Source organism: Dermacentor variabilis, chromosome 2 (genome assembly GCF_050947875.1).
Source record: "Dermacentor variabilis isolate Ectoservices chromosome 2, ASM5094787v1, whole genome shotgun sequence".
NCBI classification, from domain to species: Eukaryota; Metazoa; Arthropoda; class Arachnida; order Ixodida; family Ixodidae; genus Dermacentor; species Dermacentor variabilis.
In genome coordinates this window covers 256615569-256642899 of record NC_134569.1, presented here as the reverse complement: position 1 = coordinate 256642899, position 27331 = coordinate 256615569, and the positions used below count along the sequence as shown (strand labels likewise).

Sequence of the window (27331 nt, the reverse complement as noted above, 5' to 3'; positions counted from 1 at the left end):
ACTCTTTAATAATTTTCCAGCAGCGCTTCATGTCGCTTGCGTTTTTTACAATAAGATCCTGGTAATAATTGCGCTTTGCGCACCTTAATAAAGAAGATAACATAGCAGAATATTTCTGAAAGCAGGATATTAATCTAAGGTTAAAAGGCTGCAACTTTAATTGCTTATGAAGATTATTTTTTTATTAATAGACTTTAATAGGGAGTTACTAATCCATGGATTTCTGGGTGAACAAAATCACTTCATCACAGTAAAATAAATGGTCCAGTTTTCTGTGTACGTAGCTAGTGTTTCCGAGAACAACACAAAAGATTTTTCTGCGCAATCCTCCTTAATCACTGATGTCCATTCTATTGCACGAATTAACTGCACAAATTTGACGGAGTCAAATCGCCGCTTTGTCAATGTATTACTACTTTGTCCATCTTTGAAGCCTATGGTGAAAAAAATAGGATTATGGTCTGTAAGGCTATGGTCTACCACTCCTACCATGTCATCAGATGAAATGTTGGAGATATGACCTATTAGTGTACTGGAGCCCAGTAAATCATTCCTAGTTGGAGCTGAAATATGTGAAGAAATGCCAAAGCTGTATAAACAGTGCATGTACTCTAAACATGATGCACTATTACGATTGATGATGTTAATGTTAATATCGCCAGCTATAACAATGTTCTTACTTTCTATTACCAAGTTATTAAGAATGTTGCTTAACTGACTGCAAAATTCTGGATACAAAGATGAAGGTGACTGATAAATGGAAGCTACGATGGTGTTATGACTGTTAATTGGTATAACACTACGGGTAAATTCGTGTCAAACAGATTCACAGGGAATATTTTTAAATCCGATATCAAGACGACGCATGTATGTTAAGGACGAGCTTACAAGTACGGTACTTCCACCATCACGATACAATTTGCGATTACAATATTCAGAATGATAACCTGGTAATCTATACAAGTTGCCTTCATTGCCAGATAACCATGTTTCAGACAAACATATGATAGAGAATAAATGATCAAGTAAAGAAAGAAACGCAACAAGATCATCAGGGTGTTTTCTAAGACTGCAGATGTTTAGGTGTTGAAGCGATAATGCTGATCACTTTTCATGCAACAAATCTGTGGTTTCTTGGCACATGTAGCTAGCCATGATGGTTTAAGGATCGTTTAAACTGAAAAACGACAGCTAATCTAGCGGAAGATACCAAGGTCTTCTGCACATGCAATTCGAAACATGCGGCTGTCATCAGTCATCCGGGCTTTGATAGATTGTGCAGTTATCAGTCCAGAGGCGCTTTCACTGGTGTGCTCTTTTAAGCCCAAGTGCCTGTGCAGAAAGACGTTTTCGCTCCGGCGTGAGGTGATCGTTTGCATACACAGGTTTGGGGCCTCTGCTCTGGGCAAACCTTATGTCTGCGGGAGACAGCCGCGCCATTCTTGCCTATTTAGTGAATTCGGCCTTCTTGTTTTGCGAACAGAATCGCACAATAATGTGGCTTCCATTTCTCGCGGGCACCCGGTGTTCAGTGTCTGTATCTGTACTGGCGATTGGGCAACCGATCTTCTCACCAATACTTTGGACGACTGCCAGGCAGTCTTCGCCTTTTGACTTGGGGATGCCTTTCAGCTCAACATTATTGAGTCACTAATATTGTTTCAGATCACACATTTCTTTACTAAGTTTCTTATTTTCATCTCTCAAGACCTTGTTTTCTTTGGTCACTGCCTCATTTTCATTTTTCACAGATCCACAGAAGTCATTAAACATCACTGGACTAGTTGTCAGTTCGGCAACCTCCTCCCAAAGAGCCTGTAATTCCTTTGCTAGTTCAGCACAAGTCTGCGTGCTCAAGTTTTGCAATGCAAAAAGTAAACACAAAATAGGGGTAGCAGTCGAAGCGGGTAAGAACGCAATACGGAATAGAGTGCACAAACAAAGCAACGAACCTGGACAGAGCAACACAAGGATCAGTACTTGCACACCGCCGCAGCCACTGCTGCCGAAATGACGAGCAACGGGAAGTGATGGCCTTTTTGTAGAGCTTCTGGTCTGGTAGATGGCAAACGCAGTAGCTGAAGTTCAGTGACGTAGTTTGAAGATGTACATGCGCTGTGGATACAGGAGCAGCCTAACAGTGCTTCCCAGTAGACCGTGCAGATAAGATTCGCCACCTGGACGGGGTAATACAACGATCAGTACTTGCACACAGCCGTAACCACTGCTGCCCAAAATGTCAAATACATGTGCCTACCAATTTGAGATTATTTGTTATATTCGACAATTTGGTATATCTGATAATTTGTAATACAGTCCTCTGTTAGTTTTACCCTAATGAGTTGACGAAACAGATTTATTTATACGGCAGGTCAAGTGAAATGAGATGCAAAAAGAGAAACACTCTGATTCTTTCTGCAGTATTTTCCAGATTCTGACACTATTTGGTCTAAAGTAGAAAATAAACATAGAAAGGACAATAAAGCTCCTAAACAAAGTAAAAATCTAACGAGCACCCGATTTTGTAGCAAGAAAAATGGGGAAAGGTCTAATATGAGGTGCATAATGACGGGTTTTTTAAAAGTTAGCTTCGTCACTATATGTGTTATGCGGTACAGCTCACAAGTGTCACCTAGGTGGTTTTGGTATTGCACCACATGGACAATTTGTGGCCTGATTTTCACCAAAAAGAAGTCTTTGGTAAATACTGCAGTCAGACATTCTGAGCTATGGTTATTACTTGAAAATCTTTCGAGGGCAGTCCGAGAATAGGTGTTTTCGACGGGAGATGACGTGTGTTTACCACATTCACAGTCCCCTAAACTCCGCTGCAACAGAGGCCGCCACTGAAGGAGTCACAATGTCGTTACCATATGGGTCAGGTGCATGCGTGTTTAGTGGTCAAGTGCAAATTATCTGTTGAAGGCCAATTTTAGGATGGAAATAATGAAAGTTAAAGCCCACAGACATGCATGGGTGCCAGCCAGGATCAAATTAACTGAAAAGTCTAATTAGCCAAAATTGAATTAACAGAAGTCTACTCTATCAAGGTTTGTGTTTGTGCTGTTGTCCTTTTTCTTCCTTCTTGCATGCACGTTTGCATCCCTGCCTTTCAGTGACATAAATCTCTATACCAATCTGCTTAACTTTAAGCAATTCTAAGAATTGCAACAACTTTTCCATCCTTGTTACCTTCACTTATTCATGAATCTCATCGTGGTCATAATCTTTCTATTTTATCCGTTTGATAACACAATGTTTCAATGATCTGTAAAACTGATGAAGCTGGCTGTGGTGTTAAGCTGCTAAGCATGAGGTTGCCGGATCGAATCCCGCCCACCGCGGCTGCATTTCGATGGACACTGAATGCAAAAACACCTGTGTACTTAGATTTAAGTGCACGGTAAAGAACCCCAGGTAGTCCAAACATCCGGAGTCCCTCACTACGGCGTGCCTCGTAATAAAATTGGGGTTTTGGCACGTAAAATGCCATAATTTAATTTTGAAACTGACGAAGCTCACTCGGGGTTGTTTATGCCTTTTGCAACTGCAAGGTGAGATATGCGCCCTTATTTATTGCAGTTGATGTCGAAGCAGCCCCACTACACCAACTTCCTGTTCAAGCTTGCAGACCTGGGCAGCACGCTGCCGATGGCCGAGCTGAGGGACAGCGCCCTAGGTCTGCTCAAGCTGCTGCCCGCAGGTGAGCATGCAACTGCACGAGTGTGCTATGCTTTTTCTCCTTTACCCGGGTCTACATTAAGACATTCTGCACTTTGACGGGCTGTAACACAGTGACCATTGGAGCTGGTTTTATTCTGACCACTCACACCCAAAGATCTGTCATAGCAGACGTGGTCACTATGTGTTTATAGGGACTGCCCTAATGAAGCTGCAAGTACTGCCTGATTTGTTAATGGGCAAAGTGAAGAGTGACATCCCTTGTTAGTTCAGTTTCAGCATGCATTATGGAAAGCTTTCATGGTTGGCTGTACAATGAGGGGCATCCCTTAGTGCTGTCATCTTTGCTTGAGAGTTCCTTGTGTCATCCTGCCTTTTCTCTGTCCAGTCTGTTCCCTTAGGCAACACAGAACAGTAATTGTCAAAATGTCAGGGCTGCTGGCAGGCACAGCCAATTCCTGACTATCAGAACTGCCAGAGGCACCGTAGGCAGGGTTCCATCTTAAGAAAAAGCCAGTGCGAAAAAGAAGTGGACGAGCAAAGAAACGACTAACACACGTGCTGACTCGCAACTAACATTTTATTTGCAACGAAACAGAATAAGTAGAAAACCACAAAGAAAGGAGAACAGAAATCCTCTCATGTGTCCACGGAAATGAAAGAAGCAAACACGTGGCCATCCCATGGCTGGCCCCTCAAGAGCTGATTCGCAGACACTCCCGTAAGTATGACACTTCTGCCTGTGACAAAGCTACAGAAGGTTGACTGGTACATCTGTCATCTTCCGAAGACACGTAGAAAGCTTCCATTATTTCTTTAGTTTTTTTTAGCACTATGCCGGTGCAAAATCTTAGTTTTATCAAAAACGGGTTTACAACACCTTGTGTGGCCGTGAACTGGCAAATGTGAACCGGTGCCATTGCCGACATTGAGCACATGCTTCTGGATCTGGATATGTAAACATCGACTAGCTTGCCTTGTGTAAATCTTTTAACAGGAGCACGGTATCCTATAGACAACTTTGATTTTACGATCCAGGTACTTCTTATGTTTGACTGTGCATCCTGCACGGCTGGACAAATCTGACCAAGCTTGTGGCCAACACTAAAGACAACATCAACTCTCTTTTAACCTGTGCGTGCTAGCAGCCCTTGCACATGAAGCGAGTGGTGAGGGGGTCGGTGCGAAAGGTGCTGGACACCATTGTGAGTGCTCACCTGCTCCTTGCTGCTAGTTCATACTAAGGGGAGCGACTTATTGGTATGCTTAGAGTAATCCAGTTTAAAATGCATGCCTTTGGGTTGGGAGTAGGTGAAATTTCAAATAAGGTGATCATTCGAGTAAAACTACAGTAGACTCCCGTTAAGACGAACTCGCTTAAGATGAACCCTCGGTTAAGATGAACAGTGGAAGTCGTTTGTTTGGTTTCCCATAGAGTCAATGCAAAAAAAAAAAAAAATCCGCTTAATATGAACACTGCACACACGCTAATCGGTTAAGAGGAACTTTCACGGCCAGCCACGCCTTACCCATGCAGCTTTACTCGACCATCCGAGCAGCACTTTACGGGAAAGAAAGAAAAAAAAAGACAAAAATGAAAGATTTTCTGCACCATCAACCATCTGTGCGACGCGAGGAGACGAAGAGACCTAACCACCTCGGGTGTTTCTGCGGAGGTTCCGCTGCTCCTCCACTCATCCTCTCCCACCCTTCCTCACTCACTCCTCTGTCAGCTCTCTGCCCGGCTACAAGAATTAGCCACGCCCTCAAGTTCATTCTCTCCTTTGCCTCCCCATGGCCGAACCCTCCCCGCTGCCCTGCACAGCGCCGATGCGATGAACCCTTCATACGAGGCATTTTCAGCGCTGTGCTACTCCCCTTCCCCCCCCCACCATAACACCTCCCACAATGATCTCTCCTCTTTGTCGCCGCAGCAGGTTCGCGTCACCCTGGCTTTCTCCGAACTTGCAGACTGTAGGGAGGAAACAGGACGCAGAGAGAGAGAGGGAGACAAAGACCAAGCATAGCCTGGCCAGTAAAGCCCGCGAAACAAAAAAAGGCGAGAAAAAGCGAGAAGGAAAAGCAGCCAATGCTGTTTCCTAATGGTGATCACATGATAGTGCCGTCATGCCAGTGCTACCAACCTCCGTGTGTTTGCTTGACCTCCAACTACGCCAACTACGCAGTAGGCACATCCCTTCTTGGTGGCATGCGTGCACACCGTGTCCTGCTGTCTCCTGCCAGTCCGTATGCCGTCACATCGTGGTGTGCATTGTTTGTTTTAGTGTGCGCCCTGTTCATCGTGTTTCTAGTATGGCAAGTCAACCAACAGCTTGGAAAAAGCAGCTTGAACTTCGTGAGAAGATCAAAGTTTTGACCGAAGTTCGCACGGCTTTCAAAGACTGAAATCGCGCGCAAGTTCAGCATCGCGAAAACTACCGTGAGTAGTGTTGTGAAAGACGAAGCGTGGATTACCAGCACTCTGCAAGATGGGGAATTTGCGCCAAACCTTAAAAGGATGCGCACAGCTATGCACAATGACCTAGAAGACATTCTTCTCGCTTGGGTAAAGAGAGCGCGCGGTGCGATTTTGCCAGTGAATGGAGTCATATTGAAAGCGAAAGCAGAAGAAATTACACTTTGGCTGAATGTGTAGTTTGCATGCAGCGATGGGTGGCTCAACCGTTTCTGCAGAAGACATGGACTGGCCTTTTGTTGCGTTGTAGATGAGGCCGCTGCAGTGGACGAAACGGCCTGCAGCAGTTGGAGGCAGAACAAACTGAATGACCTCATAGAAGAATATGACCCTCAACATATATACAATGTGGATGAAACTGCCCTTTTCTACCAGCTGCTTCCAAACAAAACGCTCGCATTTGCTGGTGATAACTGCGTGGCGGGCAAGCACAGCAAGCTTCGGGTAACGGTCTTCGTGGGCACAAATATGACTCGGACTGACAAACTAAGGTTGCTGATGATTGGGAAATCTAAAGCACCATGCTGCTTTAAAGGCATAGATACGCTGCCGGTCATGTACATGGCTAATTCGAAAGCGTGGATGAAGCAAGCGCTTTTCGAGTGCTTCAAGAAATGGATCATCGCTTCCAGAGAGAGAAGAGAAAAGTTCTCTTTGTTGTTGATAACTGTCCCGGACACGGTCACGTCGCCGGACATTCTGCCATCCCTCTGGAGTTTCTACCAGCAAATACAACTGCGAAGATACAGCCCATGGACCAGGGAGGAATCAGCAGCTTGAAGAGGCACTATCGTCACTCTCTGTTGCAGAGGATGCTAATTTGCATGTAGAGCGGTAAAGAGTACACAGTGAACCTGTTAAGTGCTGTCCACTTACTAACAAGTACCTGACTGAAGTGACCATTGCCAATGCCTTCCACCGTGCGGGGTTTATGGCGCCTAGTGACAGCTCAGCGCAGGATGACTGCAATACTATGAGTGGGGGCTCTACTGTGAGCTTGGAAGAGAGCAGCATTGTTTCTACGCTGAGCAGTAAGGGTGTTTCCATTGACATGAGTGCGTATGTGAGCATTGATGAAGGTGTGCAGACATGTAGGGCTGACACACTGGAAGCTTTAATTGAAGTGCTCGACCTGCCATCAGAAACTGCTGCTGACGATGACAGCATGGATGTTGTGCCTGAATCTCCACAAGTGACCTGCAATGCAGCTGATGCTTGCCTGGATACTTTAGTGCAGTTTTTCAAACAATGCGAGGGCACTGAGGAATATCTTAGAAAATTAAGTGAGATGTCTGCATTTGTAGCAGCCAGGCGATTTTCTCAACAGGCACCAAAAAAAAATATAACAGACTGGGTAACAGTCAACAGTGCCTGATGCCTTTGTAGTATACCACTAGTAGTGCAATAAATGCTTATATTGCAGTTATTTTTTCCCTGAAAGTCCATTTCATTCATTTGTTCTCATATACGACATACACTGCATGCTCAAACATCATTTTTAGAAGCACTCCTGATTAGATGAACTCCTGATAAGACAAACACTTTTCATGATCCCTTGGAGTTCGTCTTAAAGGGAGTCTACTGCATTCCATTATAGCGAGAGTTTACTCTATGTGGAGAGTAATCGTTCTTTAGTAATTGTATTGTTTTTGGCTTGCGGTAGACAGAACGATTCAATAGAACATGATTGACCTGGTCGTTAACCCTTTTATTTACTTATATATTTTCATACTCTCGGGACCCAAGGGTATTACAGAGAGGAGTGTTCCAACAATAAATTGTTAATCTCAACTTCAAAGGCGGCAGGGTCTTTGATTGCAGCCACGGAGGTGGGAAGATGGTTCCAGTCACTGCTTGTTTGTGGCAGAAAAGAGCCATGGCAAGTGTTATTGCGAAGTAAAGGAATTTCAACCTTGAGCTTATGATTGATCCGTGAGGACACATAATCTGGAGGAAGGAAAAGATCGTGTTTAAGTGTTGGGTTATTGTAAAAAATTTTGCGATAAAGGTTTAAGCGGAAGCACTTGCGGCGTGACCTAAGTGTCGGTAGACCTAAATTAGCTTTCAATGAAAAGACGCTGGCTTAGCGAGAGTAATTAGAGAGCACCATATCGGGCAGTGCAGTTCCAAACGGATTCAAGGGTGGTGATTAATGTGGAGCTAGATGAGTCACAAATAAAGCAAGCATATCCTAATTTTAATTTAACTAGAGTTGTGTGGTTTAATCTTTAAATTGGAGGGAACGGAAGAAATATTTTGCCGTAGAAATCCAAGCATGTGATTACCTTTGTTAATTAATTACATGTTCAGCGTGTATAATCCAAGAGAGATTGAAAGTTATGCGCCAAACCATCACATGCTCCAAAGCATCACGTTCTCTTGGCTATCTACGTCGCAACTTGCGAAATGCCCCGCCAAACATTCGAAAACTCACTTTCCAAACATTCATTTTGCCACAGTTAGAATTTGCCTCCCCAATTTGGTCCCCTCATCAAAATTACCTAATAAATATGACGGAAATGATACAATATAGAGCAGCTCAGTTCATATCCCGTAACTACGGTATAAACTCAAGCATTACACAAATTAAACTAGACCTACTGTTGCCGCCATTAGATATCCACCGCAACATCGCTCTTCTGTGCTTATTCCACAAATATATTTACACTAATAAACGAACCCGGTTACAACTACAAATACCCCACTCTTTTTCACGCAGATTACATAATCAGTTCAGTTTCAGGCACATATATGGTAAAACAAATGCATTTAATTCATCTGCACTACCACGTGTCATTTGTCTCAGGAATGACCTCCCTGATAACGTAGCCTCCATATCTAATCCCGACACGTTCCGCTCTCAGTTACTCATGCTTTTCCAATTGAATACCATTCACGAGTGGCCAGTCTAGTGTATGTTATCGTGCATTTTTGCCATGTTGTATATCATTTTCATAAACGGTATTCCTTTGCTCTGTTAACAGTAACAACTGTTCATGTGCATTCAGATATTGCTTTGTATTCCTTGTGCCTTCAATATTGTGTAACACGGTAATCTTTTTATAGGACTGTTCCTGTTGGAAATTTGTACTTTTTATACCTTTACTGTTTAATATGCCCCCCTTACTTCATGCCCTGCCATAGGGCCTGTAAGGTTCTTTTGAATAAATAAATATGTACACCAAGATAGCGGTAACTAGTAACGGTGGTGAAAGCGGAGCTATTAAGGGTATAAGCAAAGTTGTAATTAACTTTATTGTGATGTATTACTCTTATGACCTTACATTTTGAAGTAGTTAGCTTCATAAGCCACTTGACGCATCAGTTAAAATAGCGTGAATGTCGGATTGCAAAATAGAAACGTCCTGTTGGTTATTAATTACACGATAAGGCACACAATCATCAGCAAAGAGTTTAATCTTGGAGTTAATACCGACAGGTAAGTCATTAATATACAGAATAACTAGTAATGGGCCCAAAACCGATCCTTGTGGTATGCCTGAAGTAACAAGAACGGTAGGAGAGTCATAATTATTAGCGTGAACATACTGTAAGCAGTTAGTCAGAAGGCATTAAATTCAGTCTAGGATATAAGGATCTGTATTGAGCTTACTCATGTTTAGGAGGAGGAGTTTAAGCGATACAGTGTCAAAGGCTTTAGCATAATCTAAAAAAATGCAATCGGTTATCAAATTTTTGTCAAAAGCTCCAAAAAGTTTGTTAGTAAAAAGAGTAACTGCGTTTCACAAGAGAAGTGCTTCCTGAAATCATGTTGACAAGGAGAAAAAAACATATTTGATTCAAAGAAACATGCCAAGTTTGAATAAATGATGTGTTCGAGAAGTTTACAGGGTACACTGGTTAAAGATATTGGCCTGTAGTTTAGGGGAGAATGGGTGTTACCTGATTTGTAAAGTGGAACCACCTTACCCAGCTTCCAATCATCTGGCAAAATAGAAGTCTGTAGAGACTGCGAATAGAGTTCAGCAAGTATAACAGAACAGTAAACTTTTGTATTTTTTAAGAACTTTGAATTTATGTTGTCAGTACCTGCTGAGCTAGACAACTTTACATTTTCTATCAGACGGCACACCCCAGGTGAATCTACAGAAATGAAATCCATAGGAAGAAAAGTGAACAAAAGCAGGGTCAGTGATTGTTGGCAATGAGAAGGCTGTTAAACCAGGAAAGCAAGAAGCAAAAACATCGTTTAGCACATCGCAGCACTCACGATTAGCAAGAGCATCGTCATTGCTGTCGAGCAAGTAAATCGTGTTAGATTTGCTGCCACGAACTACATTCCAAAACTGCCAAGGGTTATCTTTAATAAGAGAGGGCAAGGTACTATTGTGGAACAGGTCTTTTGCCTGCGCAGTGGCATTTTTGTACTCGTGATCTGTGCAGTTGTACGCGTGTCATCGTTTGGGCATCGTCGCCACGTTCGCTCAGCAGAATAACCTCTTCTTTTTGTTTAACAGGCGCTTCTGATGGGCGTTAATTCAAGGAGCTTTGGAAGAAGAAACAATGCATTTTTTAGGAATGTAATGATGGATCAAGTAGGCAACTTTTTCTTTAAAGAGAGACCAATTTTCTGCTGGACCATCCTCCGTAGTCTTAATTTTTTGTGTCGCCATGCTAGGATCGTGCTCTTGCTGTTTTTCTTTCGCTTTTTCCGTGTCGGTGCAGCAGCTCTTCCACTTGATATCAGGGTCATTGACGCTTCTTAACCCTGGTAGATTGCCCAATATTACTTGATAGAGCGGCTTTCGTACGCACTTCACTATCAGCCATCCAGAGTAGTAGGGAGTAGAAACTTGAATTCTGGCCTCAGGTAAATGCCTAACCGTGCTGTCGACCATGGTAACCGCCGCTGTTTCTCCTGTTACTTCTTGCTCCCGAACCAAACTCCGTCTCACCAAGGCCGTGTTGGTTCCACTATCTTGAAGTACCGAGACTCGTATTCCATTGATCTCTCCGTCTATTACAGGAAGACCCAGTGATAGTATCGTCTTCTCGAACGCGTCCTTATTGTCCGAGACCATGGTTTTCGACGCACCATGTGTATCCTGGGTATCCTTGGTTGATCCTTGCGGTGATGCTGCCTTTCCACCATTTAGGGAAACCACGCCTGCTGCCTTTTCTCGGTTCTGTAGCCTGCGTTCCTCTGTGCGGTGTCCTCGCCTCTTGCAGTGCTGACAAATTATATGCGGCTGTGGTCGATCCCCTCCTACACGACAATCTACTGCACGATGACCGACGCGGTTGCACAAGAAACATCAGAGTACCTTAGGTGCTGCACCTTACCTAACTTGGATTATGTCATCGTCTCTTTTATGATTTTCTTCTTCGTTTTTACCTAAATTCCTCAAGCCTTGCACTTCCAGAAATTGGTCAGCAGATTCAGCAAAGTCATTTAGATGTTTTAGTGAATGTTTTTTAAGAAAAACATTGAGTTTTGCGCTACAACAAGTCAAGAACTGCTCAATCACAGTTCGCTCCCTGACTCCTTCATATGTCTTCTCTGTGTTTGCCATTTCCATCCATCTATCAAAATAATTTGTCAAATGGCAAGCAAACTGTTTACCAGTCTCTTATTGTTCTGGTTTACTATTCCAGAATTTCTCGCGAAATCCTTCTGCAGTTAGCCTGAATCTCTGTGGTTATGCTTTCTTGACTTTGTCGTAGTCCATTGACACGTGCAATGAGTCGCAATGCAAACCTGATTTCTGAAAGATAGGTGTCCCAGTCCTTATGCCTTTCAGAAAATGTGACAAGCATGTGCTTAATGTCGCGATTCACTTGTTCAGTGGGGTTTGACTGAGCATAATAGGTTGTTGTTTTCTTGTGCTTACTCCCAAGTGCAGTGTACGAGTCAACAAAAACCTTCGCAGTGAAGCAGGATGCATTGAATAAAGGGAAAATCGGACATCCACCCGTTCGTAGCAATTGCTACAAAGGAAACCTATACGGGTTCCTCGAAAGAAAACGCCTCATAGTTGAAGAAAAATTCGTCCTTGTCCGGGACTCGAACCCGGGACCACCGCCTTTCCGGGGCAGCCGCTCTACCATCTGAGCTAACCAGGCGGCTAGCAGATGGCAGGGCGAAGTCGAATTTGTCGACAACACGAAGCAAAGGCAAGTGTTTGACATAGTAGTTCTGCGAAAACCCACAATGTGGAGAGAAGTGGAGAGAAGAACGAGCTGCCCTCTACTCGGGAATCTCGTTTAGCTGCAGTGGCAGACGAAGGACTTTCACCGGTCGTCTCGCTCACGGCGCAGAAAGAACTGGCTGGGAATAAACTACTTATACAGTGAAACCTCGTTAAACCGTAGTTGGCCGGAGCTCGTAAAAAGTACATACTAAACAGTAGTACTGTTTAACCGAAGTAGCATGAGATCGCCCACTTACCTTTCGAAAACGGAACTCAGAGAGAGTGCGATGAAAGGGGAAAAAAACATGCAGTATTTATTCACTTCGCGCGACGAAAGTGTTATTTTCATTTGATGCCGCGGCGGCATAGCACGACGACAGCGGCCTCAAAATTACTGAAGCTGCCTGCCAGCTTTTCAGCCAGCCCTCTCTTCTCGGCAAACACTGGCATGGCAGATTCCTCGTTGGCATTATGTATTCTCCGTGCATGTGCGCAGTAGTGCTGAAGAAGTCCCGGGGGTGCCTTTTTCATTGCCGGGTGCCAGAGTTTGGAATACTTTTCATTTGGAATAGAGTTACGTTATTGCGCTCCTATTCTCGTCGCGACGATTGCATTCATGAGGCTGACGTAACGCGCAACTCATGCCACTGTCGGGCCTGAATCGCCCGTGCTGTCGCTTTCCGTGTCGTCCTCGTCGCTGTCGCTAGTCGTCACTTTAGCAACAACACAGGCAACGATAGCGAAAAGTCGAACCTTGTAGCCGACATGTCTTCGCAGTCGCAGCAGCGCTGCCAAGCAACTTCTTCGCATTCCAAATGCCACACACTGTAGTCAACAGCAGATCCCTGTTGCGTGCCAGTGCCGACTTCTTAGTGTCATGTTTGATAGCATGGACGATGTCTAATTTTTCTTCTATGCTGAGCACCCGGCATCTCTTTTATCCGAGCTTCAGAACGACGCGAGTCCTCGCTTGCACGACGCCATAACGCTTTCTGGCACGGCGTCAAAATCATGTTGATGTTGATGTGGCTTCACGCACAAAGGCACAGGGTGCTTGGAGGCCGTTGTTTCGATCTCTGAGGCTTGTTGTTCTGCCGGGCCGTCCGATGGAGACGGCACACCGCTGTGTTTGCGCGACCAAAAGTTCAAGCGCTATGTTTTAAACTATGCGTACGCAGTAAGCTGGTACGGTTTATGCGGATACAAAACGCATTATGTTCAATGGCCGCTGAGTTGGGGAATTTACTTTACTGCTTTTAAAATGAAACTACTGTTTAAGCGGGTATGGTTTAACGAGGTTTTACTGTATGGGCAGGCAAATTATAATGTAAACCATCTGTGAGCCTCGGACAATCCTTCTGGTGCAGAACATTTCACACCAGCCGCCACAAACGGAGAGTAGCTTGGCACAGCTGCCTCATTATCGGGAGGTTGCAGGAGGCAGCGCTTAGGCGCATAGGAACGTTGCACGCCGAAAAGATGGCAGAGACTGACTGACACCGCTGATGCTGCTAGCGAGTCAACTGAAGGTGGTTGCTTGGTAAAGGTGCACTATGATCTACTGATACCAAGCCCGGTTGCCCAGTTGCCCAAGCCGGCGCTTGGGCAACCAGAGAACACCGCATGCTTTCGCGCGCTTGCCGCCACGGAGGAGAGGAGAAGGGGTGCGTTTTGGCTTGAGCAGCAGCACATCATCGAGATCAGCCACCACCGAGCCGGCGCTCTGATTGCCGCCGCACATGGTTGGCATTAGAGGAAGAGCAAAAAGAGAAAGGGTCGTGCCGTGTGCGAGAGATGGTACCAGGAGTGCGCGCAGCTAGAGCAGCAGGCTTTGCCTCGGCTACAGAGCGGGTTATGGGAGACACGACGGCACCGCGAAACGCAAAAACGGGCTCCAAAGATCTGTGCTCCAAAGAAAGGTTCATTGTACCCATTGCGAGAAAATTTTAGCTTCATTAAAACTATGTTCTCAATACGTGGGCATCTATTGGAATTACAAGAGGAATCATGATCTCTTCATTATATCCATTAGTTTGTTAAATCCTGTTTCGTTATAACGAGGTTTCACTGTACTTCTGTTTCGTCTGCTTGTTCCCGCGTTGTGGAGTCGCTTATGCAGAAAAAGAAACTATGGCTTTTTCTACGGTGTTCCAGCGTGGGATCGTGCTCTCTTGTCTGCTCGCGTCTACCTCGAGGCTCATGTGGCAGTGACTTATACCACTAGTTAGGGGCATCACCCCTAACGGAGGATTTAGTCGTACAACGTGTGGGGGTTCCACTCTGCGTGCGGCTAGGGCTGAAGGCGAGCTCCAGACCTAGCCCCACGCAGTTGCTTCGTGGTACTCCCAACCCGTAGTGCGGGAATCGCGGCTACGCCGGGTTCGAACGAATAAGGCAACCAGCGGCGTCAATGGTAATAATGTTTATTTATATTAGCAATAATGAACACTCGCAGAGGGACGTCCTCTCAGTAATAGTAGTAAATAGGCTTGCCTCGTTGCCTGGGTGGGTCAGACAAACGAGATCACTCACGGGTTGCGGCAGGTGCTTTCGTCCAGCGGCAGGTGTCCGGCGTCCCATGAGAGAGAGTCTGTCCCGGTGGCGCGCTTTTATGCCTTTTTACCTTTTTGCGAGGGGAAGTCCTCTTCGTCTACCGGATATGTTTCCCTTTCTCATGAGCCGCGTGGGGGGAGAGGGGTACGCGCGTCACAAGAGCGACGAAGAAAGGGAGGGCGCGTAGTGCCTCTTTCCCTTGTCTACGCCGGCTTAACCCGTTCGCCACGTGCGAACGGGACGACGCGAGTACGCGGGTGTTCCCCACATCCTCCTCAAGAAGGCTTTCGGACGCAAACAGTCGGATGCCGCTTTATTCGTCAAGAATGGCCCAGAAGCCGGTCTCCATCTCCTGGGGCTCCTCCGCCGCCTCCCTGTTGTCGCTGTCTGCCACCGCCGCAACATCTTCGCTCACGCTGCCAGCCATCGTCTTCGCGGCTGGCTGCTCCGCTGCTGGTGGTTCCGCCGCTGGCTGCTCCGCTGCTGGTGGCTCCGCTGCTGGCTGATTTGCCATCCCAGCAGCGGTGCCTGGGTGGCCGGTCACCACGTGGAGCAGCCATTCCACGAACTTGTTCTCGCGGGCCGCTCAGGCAAGCATGGCCTGGACCGCTCCGTTTGGTGGTCGTGGCTGTGGCGGTGGCGTACTTATTCCTCTCGGCCGGAGCCGGTGCAGGGCTCCTCGGTCGTGGCTCTTGTGGATGCGGACTGCGCCACAGCCGCACAGTCTTGTACCCGCCACCCTCCGGTCGGCATCGTGTAGAGTCCTGACCTGGAAGAGCCGGAACAGCCGTTCCGGAGGCGTTCCGATTCGGGCCCTCTCCTGCCGGCACCAGGTTCTGTCAGATACATATGCGGCTGGCGGGTCAACGCCATCCTGTGACGTCCAGATAGCCACGTCCCGTGTGCCACGGCTTGTTTGCCTGGGCTTCATTGCACCGGGTTCCCTTAGTGGCCCTGACTGGGCCTCGGACGGAGAGGTCAGGTGGCGAGGTGATGAGTCCCCGAGCAAACGGTGACGTCGTCCGTGATGGGCTGGCCCTGCAGGCGTCCGGGGTGAGGCCTGGCGACGACCCTGGTGGGTCGAGGGCACTCGAGGGGACACCTCAAATGGTGGGCGTCCCGCCGCCGAGTTGTCTCGGCGGCGATCCGAGAGAACTCTATCCATCGGATTCGGCAGCTCTCTCCCCAGGTTGAGAGAAGAGCGCTCATACTCAGTCGAGCGGTTCACTGTCAATCGCAATGCAAACCCGATCTCTGGAAGATAGGTATCCCAGTCCTTATGTCTTTCAGAGAATGCGACAAGCATGTGCTTAATGTCGCGATTGACCCGTTCAGTGGGGTTCGACTGAGCATGGTAAGTTGTCGTTTTCTTGTGCTTAATGCCAAGTGCAGCGCACGAGTCGACGAAACCTTCGCAGTGAAGTAGGACGCATTGTCCATTATCAACTGCTCCGGATAGCCAAATCTAGTGAAAACCTCGATCAACTTATCCATGATCACTCGTGCCGTCAGTTTTCGCGAGGGGAAAAGTTCGACCCATTTACTGAAGTGATCTGTGACTACAAGCAAGAATTTGTTCCTGCTTGGCGTGGTGGGATACAGTCCCATGACGTCACACGCCGCGATTTGCCAGGGAGTCTGGCTGTCGATAGGCTGCATGAGGTCGGGCGGTCGTCCACCTCGGGGCTTCACGCTTTGGCACACATGACATGAGCGGGCGTAGCGCATCACGTCCCGTTTCATGCCTGGCCAGGTAGCGAGGCGACACAACGTAAGTCTAGGGGCTGCTCGCGTGCCCAGCGATGCACGAGTCGTTAAAGTAGCGTAGCAGTGCTCCTCGCAACGCGCACGGTATCCCCACCTTAAACGCCTCACTTGTGTCATCCTCGGTGGGAATATACCTCAGCAGGAGGCCATCAGAATCCAGCGCACTCACAGCATTACCAACTGATCCCGAGCGCTTAGCACCGACAGCAATACCTGCTGCCTACATGTGTGCGGCGGCTGCGCCACCCTGCTCCCGGAGCTCGTCGAGCACTTTTCGTCAAAACGGGTCCTTCTGCTGAGCCTCGAACAGCTCCTCTCTGCTGAAGACAACTCCTGCGGAACCGACAACATCTACGTGGTTCACGCTCTCGCCCAGGATCGACGGTTGTTCCACGTCCCTTACTTGGGCCTCTCCATCGCCTCGGACTGGCGCTCGCGAAAGTGCGTCAGCTGCAGCATTGCTTTTTCCTTTGCGGTAGCGTACGGTGAAGTCGTAACGCTGCAGCAGCAGTGCCCAACGCGCCAGGCAGCCACTCGGCTCGCTGAAGCACCTCAACCAAGTGAGAGCCATGTGGTCAGTCTCAATCTTGAATGCCACTCCATCGACGTAATAGTCGAACTTTCGCAGAGCGAAAACTATCGCGAGGCACTCCTTCTCTGTCACCAAGTAGTTCCTTTCTGCCGGCGTCAACGAACGACTCGTGAACACAACCGGTCGGAGATTGCCTCCGTGCTCCTGAAGCAAAATTGCACCTAAGCCTAGGTCGCTTGCGTCTGTTTGAATCACAAGCTCCCTATTCAAATCGGGCACCTGCAATTCGGCCGTGTCAGCGAGCACCTTCGTGAGGCCACGCAGTGCCGTGTCCTGCTCTTGACCCCAAGTCCACTGTTCGTCTTTCCTCAAGAGCTTCGTCAAAGGCGCTTGCACTGCCGCGCAGTCTGGAATGAACTGGCGATAAAAGTTCACCAATCCCAGAAAGCGCCTCAGTTCGCCGATATCTTTCAGCGACGGGTACCTCAGTATAGCCTCGAGCTTATCCTCACTCGGCACGATGCGGCCGTTGTCCAGCGTGAATCCCAAAAGCGCTATTCTACTCGCAGCTATCTCAGCTTTGTTCGGGTTCAGCGTGATACCCGCGGCCTTCAGCCTGTCTAGGACGTCTCTCAAGTGGCGCAAGGGCTCCTCGAATGTTTTCGAATAAACCACTATGTCGTCCAGATATGCGAGGGCATGTTGCCACTTCGCGTCTCCTAGTACTCGGTCCATCAGCCTTTGATAAGTAGCGGGAGCTCCGACCAATCCAAAAGACATTCTCTTAAATTGGAAGAGCCCCCGGTGACAAGTGAAAGCCGTTTCTCTTTGTCACGCTCGTCCATTTCGACCTGAAAGTATCCACGACTAGCATCGAGCGTCGTAAAGTACTTCGCCCCACCTAGGTTAGACACTGAAAAGGAAATTGAGGGTAGAGGGTGCGCATCCATCTTCGTAACCTCATTCAGCCTGCGGTAGTCTACACAAAGGCGATAGGTATCGTCCTTCTTCGGGACTAAAACTACCGGGAAGCCCCATGGGCTGTTCGACCTTTCCACCACGCCTGTGTCGATGAGTTCGTCTAAGGCGCTATCAAGTGCTTTCCGCTTAGTCAAGCTTATCGGCCGAGGATTACATTTCCATGGCGCAGCGTCACCCATCTATATCCTGTGCCTGACTAGCGTAGTGCGGCCCGGACGGTCAGTGAAAATCGCGTCGTATTCGTACAACAGCGGCGACAGTCGTGCCCGTTCTCTCTCCAGCATATTGACCTCTGACAAAAGCAGGTGCGCTACTCCTCGCAGAACAGTGGCGCACTGTTGTGCCACCGTGTCTCTCTCCTCGCCTGCACCGATTACGGTTCGCTCGCTTGACAGTGGCCGGGTGTGGCCCACTCGCACCGCACCCGGAGACTGGCGTGTCTCCGCTGCCACGGGCGCTTTTGCGAAAAGCTTTAAAGCACCCGTTCCGTTCTCTCGGTAACCTCCGTTGCCGATGTCTATTACAATGCCCGACTTGACGAGAAAGTCTCGACCCAAAATAACAGGCACTGATAAACCCGGGAGATGTACGAGGCGTTGTCGCCTGACGCGTTTATCCCAACGGATCACTAACCTAGCTGCCCCGCTCGATTGTGCTGTACCGGAAGCAAGTCGGAAGGTGGTGTCATTATCTCTCAAGCGGATATTGTTCTCGCGGAGATGATGCAACACCTCGTCACCAAATAATGAGGCGCTTAGTTGCTCCGGTATACAATAATGCAGCGAATTTCTTTCGGTAGCTCGATGAACGGCGCCTGCGAGTCCGCAACACGTCCTACGCGACAAGCCGAAGGCGCAAGTAATTCAATACCACCGGCTATGTTAGACATCGCCGCACGGGACCCAAGGTGGATCACCAGCGGCCTCGCCCATTTCCCGAGCCACGCGCTCGGCCTCGGCCCGGCATGCGGCTGCAGTCACGGGCGATGTTCCCTGGTCAGCCACATTGGTAGCAGCGGCCGCTGAAGCCTCGGTGGCCTGGGCGGCCGTCGCTCCACTCCGGCCCGCCTTAGCTTCATTGAACTGCGTTCGGCGTGTGCCGCTCCTCCAGTCTCGCATCGGCCTCTCGTTCCTGTCGTGGCGCGCTGAATGCAGCATTAGTCGGTGCTGTTCTCAGCGCGTAGGCATACGGGTCCTAAGCGCGGTCGGATAACTCCCAACTACGCTGGACCTGCTGCTCCGCAAACGATGCCGACACGTCGACTCTAGACGAGTGGAAAGTGATCGCACCGCCGTTCCACGCGCAGCGAGGCTCGATTGACAGCACCGCGGGTGGAGGCGGGCGGTATGCTCGCGCCACCAGAATGTCTCCCTCAATGCGCTTCGCCTTGGCGGCGAGTTCGTCTAGGTCTCTAAATCTACGCCCTCTGAAATAGGCCGCGAAATTGGGTTGCGCCTGCCGTGTGATGCGCTCAACTTTCTCTTCATCGGTGGCGAGAGGGTTCGCGAGACAATAAAGTTCGTCCATCGCTCGAACATATTCCAGCAGGGACTCGTCCGGATGCTGGGTACGAAGCTCCAGCTCTCTCCTCAAACACCACTCGTAATTGGCCGGAAGAAATTCTTTGCGGAAGTACGCGCGGAACTCTTTTACTGTGCGGCATCGGTGTCCGGTCAGTCGGAACCATCGAGCCGCCTGGTCGGTCAGTGAAACCAGGATCACGCGCGCGACTAGTTCGGCGTCTGAAAGCCCGGTGTCCTGCTGGTAATACAGCAGACGGTCGAGGTGCTCACTTGCACTTGTGCGATCGTGGTACCCACTGTAAGTAGGCATGTCTACCTTAATCCGTGGTTGCTCGCTCTGCGACGAGGCCTGCATTGTGCCTTGCAGGGCACTGGCTAAGCTCTGCATGATTTGCAACGCATTTTGCAGCATTGCCTCGCTTGACGGCAAACTCTCACCCAAAGGGCCGGATGCCTCCGCCGTCCGGGTCGAGTTATTTAGTGGCATGTGTGCCTCTGTGTCCACGTCGCGATGCGGCGAGGGGCTCGACGGGGTACACCTCGTATTAGGGTTAACCTCTGCCCACATGGCATTCACGCCCGCCTGACTGTTCAGCTTGAAACACTCAAAACCAAAGCTGCTGGTTTGTTCAGCAGCTGCCGCCGTGTTAGCAATAGCCTGCTGACTTTGCGTCGCTACATTTGACAACATGAACAAATCTGAGAGGTTAGACAAGCCAGCCGCCATTGTTCGCTGAAAAATGGGTAGTCCTAGCGCCAACACACGCCAGAAGACTCGCCGTGTTGCCGAAGTCGCCCCACGTTGGGCGCCAAATGTGGGAGTTCCACTCTGCGTGCGGCTAGGGCTGAAGGCGAGCTCCGGATCTAGCCCCACGCAGTCGCTTCGTGGTACTCCCAACCCGTAGTGCGGGAATCCCGGCTACGCTGGGTTCGACTGAATAAGGCAACCAGAGGCGCCAACGGTAATAACGTTTATTGCCATTAGCAATGATGAACACTAGCAGAGGGACGACCTCTCAGTAATAGTAGTAAATAGGCTTGCGTCGTTGCCTGGGTGGGTCAGATAAACGAGATCACTCACGGGTTGCGGCAGGTGCTTTCGTCCAGGCGGCAGGTGTCCGGCGTCCCAAGAGAGAGAGTCTCTCCCGGTGGCGTGCTTTTATGCCTTTTTACTTTTTGCGAGGGGAAGTCCTCCTCGCCCACCGGATACGTTTCCCTTTACCGTGAGCCGCGTGGGGGGAGAGGGGTACGCACGTCACAAGAGCGACGGAAAAAGGGAGGGCGCATAGTGCCTCTCTCTCTTGTCTACACCGGCTCAACCCGTCCGCCGCGTGCGAACGGGACGACGCGAGTACGCGGGAGGAAATGGGGACGGGTGCTCCCCACAGACGAAACGATGTATCGCAGTAAGGATCCACGAGCTGGGCCAGCCTCTCCAAACGTGTGCACACTGAGCGATCCATTTTGCAGAAGCAGCCAAACAACAGCGCAGGTGTTCGTGTGTGCACAGCTCACAAGATAGTGCACAGAGTAAAGCGAAACGAATGCAACAGCTTGCGGGCTTTGCGCAAGACTGTCACTAGAAGTGTGCCGTGCATCAAAAATGCGAGAAAAAAAGGGAAGGGGGGATACTGTGACGTGTACGTGATGCAATCCTCCAGCACCTGTAAGGGAAAACACGGGGAAGGAATTTGGGAGGGGAGTGAGGCTTGCTGAGGCCGGACGCGGCAAATGGCGGGAATGTCAACATTAGCACTGAAACTTGCCTCCTGCAATCGTGGTTTCGCAACATTTTAAATATTTCGGTCTCTGCTAATAATAAACCTAGTTCCTTGGTGTAGAATGTTCCCTAGATGGCACGTAAAAATTTTCGCCGTGTAACCAAAATTTTTTATGTGGCCCGGTGAGCGGATCTTTGAAAGCAAAATAAACACGTTCAGTATGGGGGCATGCAGCGTGAGAGTGACGAGGACATAGGAACAAGAAAAACTTACTTCAAGTGAATTTAATGCAAAAAGCACTTACAGGTATGCCGCATGTTTGTGCAAAGACTTCAAGTAATATTTAAATATAGCCATTTCGAAATAAAAGTATTGTTCCTTTTGAGACAATGGCGTCCGTGATGCCGACCGTGGGGCGACGGGTCATATGTGGTAATTAGTCCCAATTTAATATAATATAATATTTCGTAATATTTATATTTAAAAATATCCCATAATTAAGTTTGAAACTTATTTTTGGCGGGTTCATTCTGATAGGGAAATTAAATCAAGGTCTCAGTGCACGCCATATCAACTTTTGGATGTGAACAAATGTGATTTGCCAGGGCTCTGTGGTGCGACGAATGTTGGCACAGAGCGCAGCTGTTGCGGTGCACTGGCTGCTGGGTGGCATCGCCGTTTCGAGGGGCACGGCTCGTTGCAACCTCCCCGTTTCTCGTGCTCCGGTAGCTGACATTCTATAGATGCAAAAGTTGACACGACTTCTACGGAGAGCTCGGTTCAATTTCCCTATTACAATGAACCTGCTGAAAATACAAGTTTCAAAGTTAATTAATAAATATTTCTTAATTACTCAATAATTTCTTCATTTCACCAGTCACTGTGTGGTTGGCACTACAAACGCCATGTTTTCAAAGGAACTATTGTTTTATTTTATGACAGCTATCTTTAAATATTACTTAAAATCTTTGTAGAAACACCCAGTATAACGTCTTGTTCTCAGGCAATGCTGTTTTGAAATCGTCGGCATTAAATCTGTTCCGATGACGCTAGAAGTTATAGCGTCTCCTTTAGAAGTGCACTTGCAGGGGTGCGCATTTAATATATCAAATGTGGCGGTGAACGGAAGTTCAACGTACACGTGGTACATCTCTATACTTTTGCACGCAATTTTCAAGGGGATTTTACAACTGTTTGATATAGACAATAATTCAATATGTCCGAGTTTTATATTATAGAGAGAGAGGGAGAGAACAACTTTAGTGAAAATGCCTGCAGAGTCGGTTAGGCTCCCTCCAAACAGGGAGGACAAGCTTTTACCGCGATGCGGCCACTACGTCAGTCTCGTGCATTGTGCTCCTCGAGGTCTTGGTTCCTCGCTACTTCCGCGGGTCCGAGAGGGCCACCGCCCCCTTCCTGGGGGTGCTGCCCCCCTTCTCCTTGGTTTCGCGTGGTCGCTGCCTCTCTAGAGCTGCCTAGACCTGCTGGACGGCCTTGAGTTGTGTCTCTTTGTCATAGCTCCTCGTTGCAGCCTCTAGCTGCAGCGGGATCGTCGTCTTCTTGCTGGCTTCTCGCGGATTTATGCTACAGTCCCAAAGGATGTGAGCCGCGGTGGCTCTCTCCTTTGCGCTCAGTCTACACACGGCACTCGCGTACACGCTCGGACACACGTGCTTAGCTAGCACCGGGGTGAGCAGGGACCCCGTCTGTAATTGCCTGTATAACACTGCCTCCTTCCGGGTAAGCCCCGGGTGAGGTGGCGGCATAGTCTGTCTGTTAAGTCTGTACCACTTCACTATTTCGTTGAAGGTGGTCATCTTGTCTTTGGCACTGCACTGCGACCAACACTCCGAGTCGGCCGTGCTTGCAGCTGCGCATTTGGTTTGTCCTCGGTTGGTTCGGTTAGTTCGGTTGGTGAACCACAACGAGACGGCCAACTCGGCCGCGCGAGTTTGATATTATATACAATATCGACTGTATATGTTGTGGGGATGCGCGACTCTCACGTCTCCCCTGATATGTTGTTTTTCTGCATAACTCCCATCTCCTGTAATCCAGCTTCGCCGCATGGCTTTACGTCAACAGTCTGTGTGCTTACAGGGTAGTACGAGAGATGGCACGAGTGTTGTGCTGCTAGCGCCACCTAATGGCGGGGTTAGTCGGGTGATACAGGGAGGAGGCTCTTCTTTGGCTCGGGGTCGGCAAGCGGCGTGGACGTTCAGCGCACGCGCTGATCCATGCTTCTGCGAGTCCGTCTTGAGAGGCCTACCCCGGAATGAACGAACACAATCGTTCGAACGCGCCACCACCGTTCGCGTGACCGTACGCGCCATAGAGTTTCATATTAGTATAACTAGAGGGAAATCTGGCGCTGTGATCATTCAACCATCATGGGAATGATGGGAAGTACAGGCTATGGTTTGGAATTCTCTTGACTACAAGTATTTTTTGGCAGTTTTGGTTTCACTCCAAGCGCAATTGCTATAACCTGCAGAAACAGTGCAACGCAAAGCTCTCTGCCTTTGTTCTGTTGCTCGAAGTGGCGATAGTGGCTAGGATGATGTTTGTGTCACAGTGTGGTGTCGAAGCCCTGACAAGAAATCGACGGCATCGCAAACATTGAAAGAACATATTTTGGCCATTTGGACCTTGGTTTGTTAAGTGTGTTAGGTTGGTGCTGTAGCGTTGCATGCTTTATGAAACTTCAGAATAGGAAAAAGAAGGCACTACTGACACAAGACATATACAGTTGTACTTCTAGTGGCTTGGCAATCAAATTTTTTTGAGGGCTTCATTATGCATTGCTTGTTTATTGCTCATTGAAATGCGTGTTTTAGGACTTTGAGAACGCAAACTTACTTGTGGTAGGTAAGGTTGCTGCTTCCTGGCTGCAGTCTAGTGTCGTAAAATAGGTAAGTTCAAAGCCACGCCGTAACGCTTTGGAAGCGGTACGTCAACATAAAATAAAATGAAGCATACTGCTAGGAGGTCTCAAGCATCCCTGCTAGCAGTGCAGCAGATATGCTTAGAAGTTGTTGAAGATGTTCAAGAATCGTGAAAGCTGACGCAGCCTTTCGAAAGAGTGAGAGAGTTCGAAAGTGCCTGTCATCTGCGAGGAAAGTCTCGCATTCAAATCAACGTGCTCATCAGAAGAGCGTACAAGACGGCGGTGGGCCTGTTTGAGTCCACAAGCACGACCCGCTTGTTACAATTCGGGCTACACAATACGCTCGAGGAAATAGCCGAAGCGCAATGGACCTCTCAACTGGAGCGGCTGTCCATGACCAAAGCCGGGAAGAAGATACTGGACGATCTGGGAATTAGACGCTCGAACGAGGTGGAGATGAAGCTCCCCGTCCCCGAAGAGCTCCGACGCCAGACCAGAATCGACCCCATACCGAGGAACATGAATCCCGAGTTCAACAAGGGAACAAGAGCAGCGAGGGCCAAGACTCTCATCGACCAGCATGCCAACAATGAACACGCGTGGTACGTGGACACGGCTGAATACCAACGGAACGCCTTCGCAGCGGTCGTCATAGAGGCGTCAACCGGCGCCACGAGGACAACAGCGAGCGTGAGAAGCGCCGGAGCGCAACAAGCGGAGGATGTAGCCATCGCCCTGGCTATCGCGGACGCAGACTGCCACACGGTGCTGAGTGACTTAAGACAGGCGGTGCGAAACTTCGCCAAAGGGCAAATCTGCAGGGAGGCTGAGCGCATACTGTGAGCGGTAAAACTAGAAGAACGAAAAGTACGACTCACGTGGTTCCCGGCGCACGCGGGCGGTGCGTCGGAACACAATGAGAACCATAATGAGACGGCACACGCAGCGGCGCGAGCGCTAACCAACCGCGCCCCGGTGACAGACCGTCCGACGTGGTTCGGAACCAAGGACCGCAAGACGGATTACAATGAAATCACGAAGGCTAGCAGGACTCTCCCACCCCCGCACCCGAGACTGAGCCGAGCGGAGGCAGTAGTACTGAGACAGCTCCAGACCGGATCGCTACCGAGCCCGAAACTGATGAATCGCATGTACCCCGAGACATATCCGACAGATATGTGCAGAGTCTGCCGGAGGGAGATCGCAGACTACACGCACATCTTGTGGGACTGCGTTAAATATCCAGAAGACGCTAAATCAAGAACACTCCCACCGCGGCTCGAGGCAGCCGCGAAGAGCTACGACCGAGACGATCAGCTCTGGGCCGTCCAGCAGGTCCTCGAGGCGCTCGAAAGGCACGGACCCAGTGAGCCGGCAACGGCGAGCGGAGACCCGCGCCGACTAACGGCAACTTCGAGGATGACGTTACTCGAAGTTGCCTGCAGTCGGGGCGCGCGAGCGCCCAACTGTTGGGTGAGCGCCCAATTTCTCTCAAGGGTGCAACACTTTCTCACAATACAAGATTTCTATTTTCATAAATACTTGATGAGTATTTTTATACAAGTACATGCATGGTTCATATCGCTGTTGTAAAAATAAATAAATAATGATTATCTGGCGTTAAATCAGCAACCTTATTGCACAAGAATGCAGACCCTGGTGTGTCCTGGTGTTTTACATAGTAAACCGTGCTTCAATATCCAAGTCATACAAAGTTAATGTAACGTGTTGTGCATTATATAAGACATTGCAGAAATAAGATTAAATTTTACGCGATAATATTTCAGTAGAAATTTGTTTACTGCGCCTCAAGCAAACGCCGCTAGTCTAAAGGTCGAAGTCAATCCGAAGCCTGTACTTCCCATCATTCCCCATGTAGGTTGAGGCTCAGGAGAACCCCCGTAAAATCTAGCGCCACATTTCCCTCTAGGGTATTTATTTAGAAACTCTACAGTATGTGTGAACTACCAGGCGTTCGTGTCCAGTATGGGGCGAACATATTCGCTCGCTATCCAGTCGCGGTGAGTCGGACTTCCGCAATTTGTCACATGCCCAATGGCATGTTTTGTGGATAGCAACTCGGCTAGCAGGCATTAGTCTATGAAAGGTGCAACAAATGCCCTTGTGATTGTTAGCACTACTGTGTTGTCATTCCTTTGTCTCAAGAGCACAGGTGATAATCCCACAATGTGTGTGTGTTCCTTACATAACAGTTATTGGGCCCTTTAAATATTGTGTGGCAAAACTCCTAGAGCAAATAATTATCTTAGTGGCAAGGAACCGTGGATTATGCGTGCAAGCCTAAGCAGGCATATTCACTTGCACCAATGAGTCACCCGTGTGTGCAGATGTTCAGACGGTGGAGCGGCTGCGCGAGCTGTGTGAGCAGCACCGTGGAGAAGGCGACCCGTCAGGGGCTGCGCTGGAGGCTCTGCTGCACACACTGTCTCCCACCGAGCTGCTCTACCACCTCGAGGTATTTTGTGCATGCATTTGTAGTGCACTAAACGGGGCTCTGAGAATGTTTTGCCCAGGGGAGACCCGAGGCAATGCAAATGAGGCTCTGTCCACAACCTCGTGCACTGCAGGTGGCCTACTCGCTGCTGCTGCCGGCCCTGGCACCTTGCTCCAAGGAAGCACAGGAGTTCCAGGCAGGCTTCGTGCGCGCGGGAGGCGTCGCCGTGGTGCTGCGCATGCTGAGCGGCCTCAACCGCCCGGACCCCGCCTGCCGGGGGTAAGTCGACCCGTCCATGGGCCAGCCGTGTCCATTCGCTTTCTTTGCAGGCTGCCCTGTTGCCTCTCGTCTGCCACGTGGCATCAGACGGCAAGCACTTCTCTTTTATTACAAAAATGGAGTGTCTGACATTGCTTGAATTGACCGGGTCGAAGTTTCGTAAACTTTATGCAGTCTAACCTCGATATATGAAACCTCAGTTTAGTATAACGCAAGATAATTAACTTCTCATTTCCCAATTTTAGTTCCACCGACCTCCATATGGAGTGTCTTTAGCAAAGCAATTTTTTCTACAGTCTGGATATAACCAAGTCTACATACATT

The 27331-nt window shown here is 48.8% G+C and overlaps 1 protein-coding gene across 14 annotated transcripts in view; it reads left to right on the top strand.

The window, feature by feature from the left end:
- faf (ubiquitin carboxyl-terminal hydrolase-like faf) overlaps window positions 1–27331 on the top strand; it is an 819194-nt gene that overhangs the window by 494880 nt on the left and 296983 nt on the right. For all 14 annotated transcript variants that reach the window (XM_075682882.1, XM_075682878.1, XM_075682872.1 and 11 more), the window contains 3 exons: window positions 3583–3703; window positions 26622–26749; window positions 26862–27007. In XM_075682882.1, coding sequence (XP_075538997.1) covers window positions 3583–3703; window positions 26622–26749; window positions 26862–27007 — 395 coding nt within the window. The remainder of the gene's footprint in view (window positions 1–3582; window positions 3704–26621; window positions 26750–26861; window positions 27008–27331) is intronic.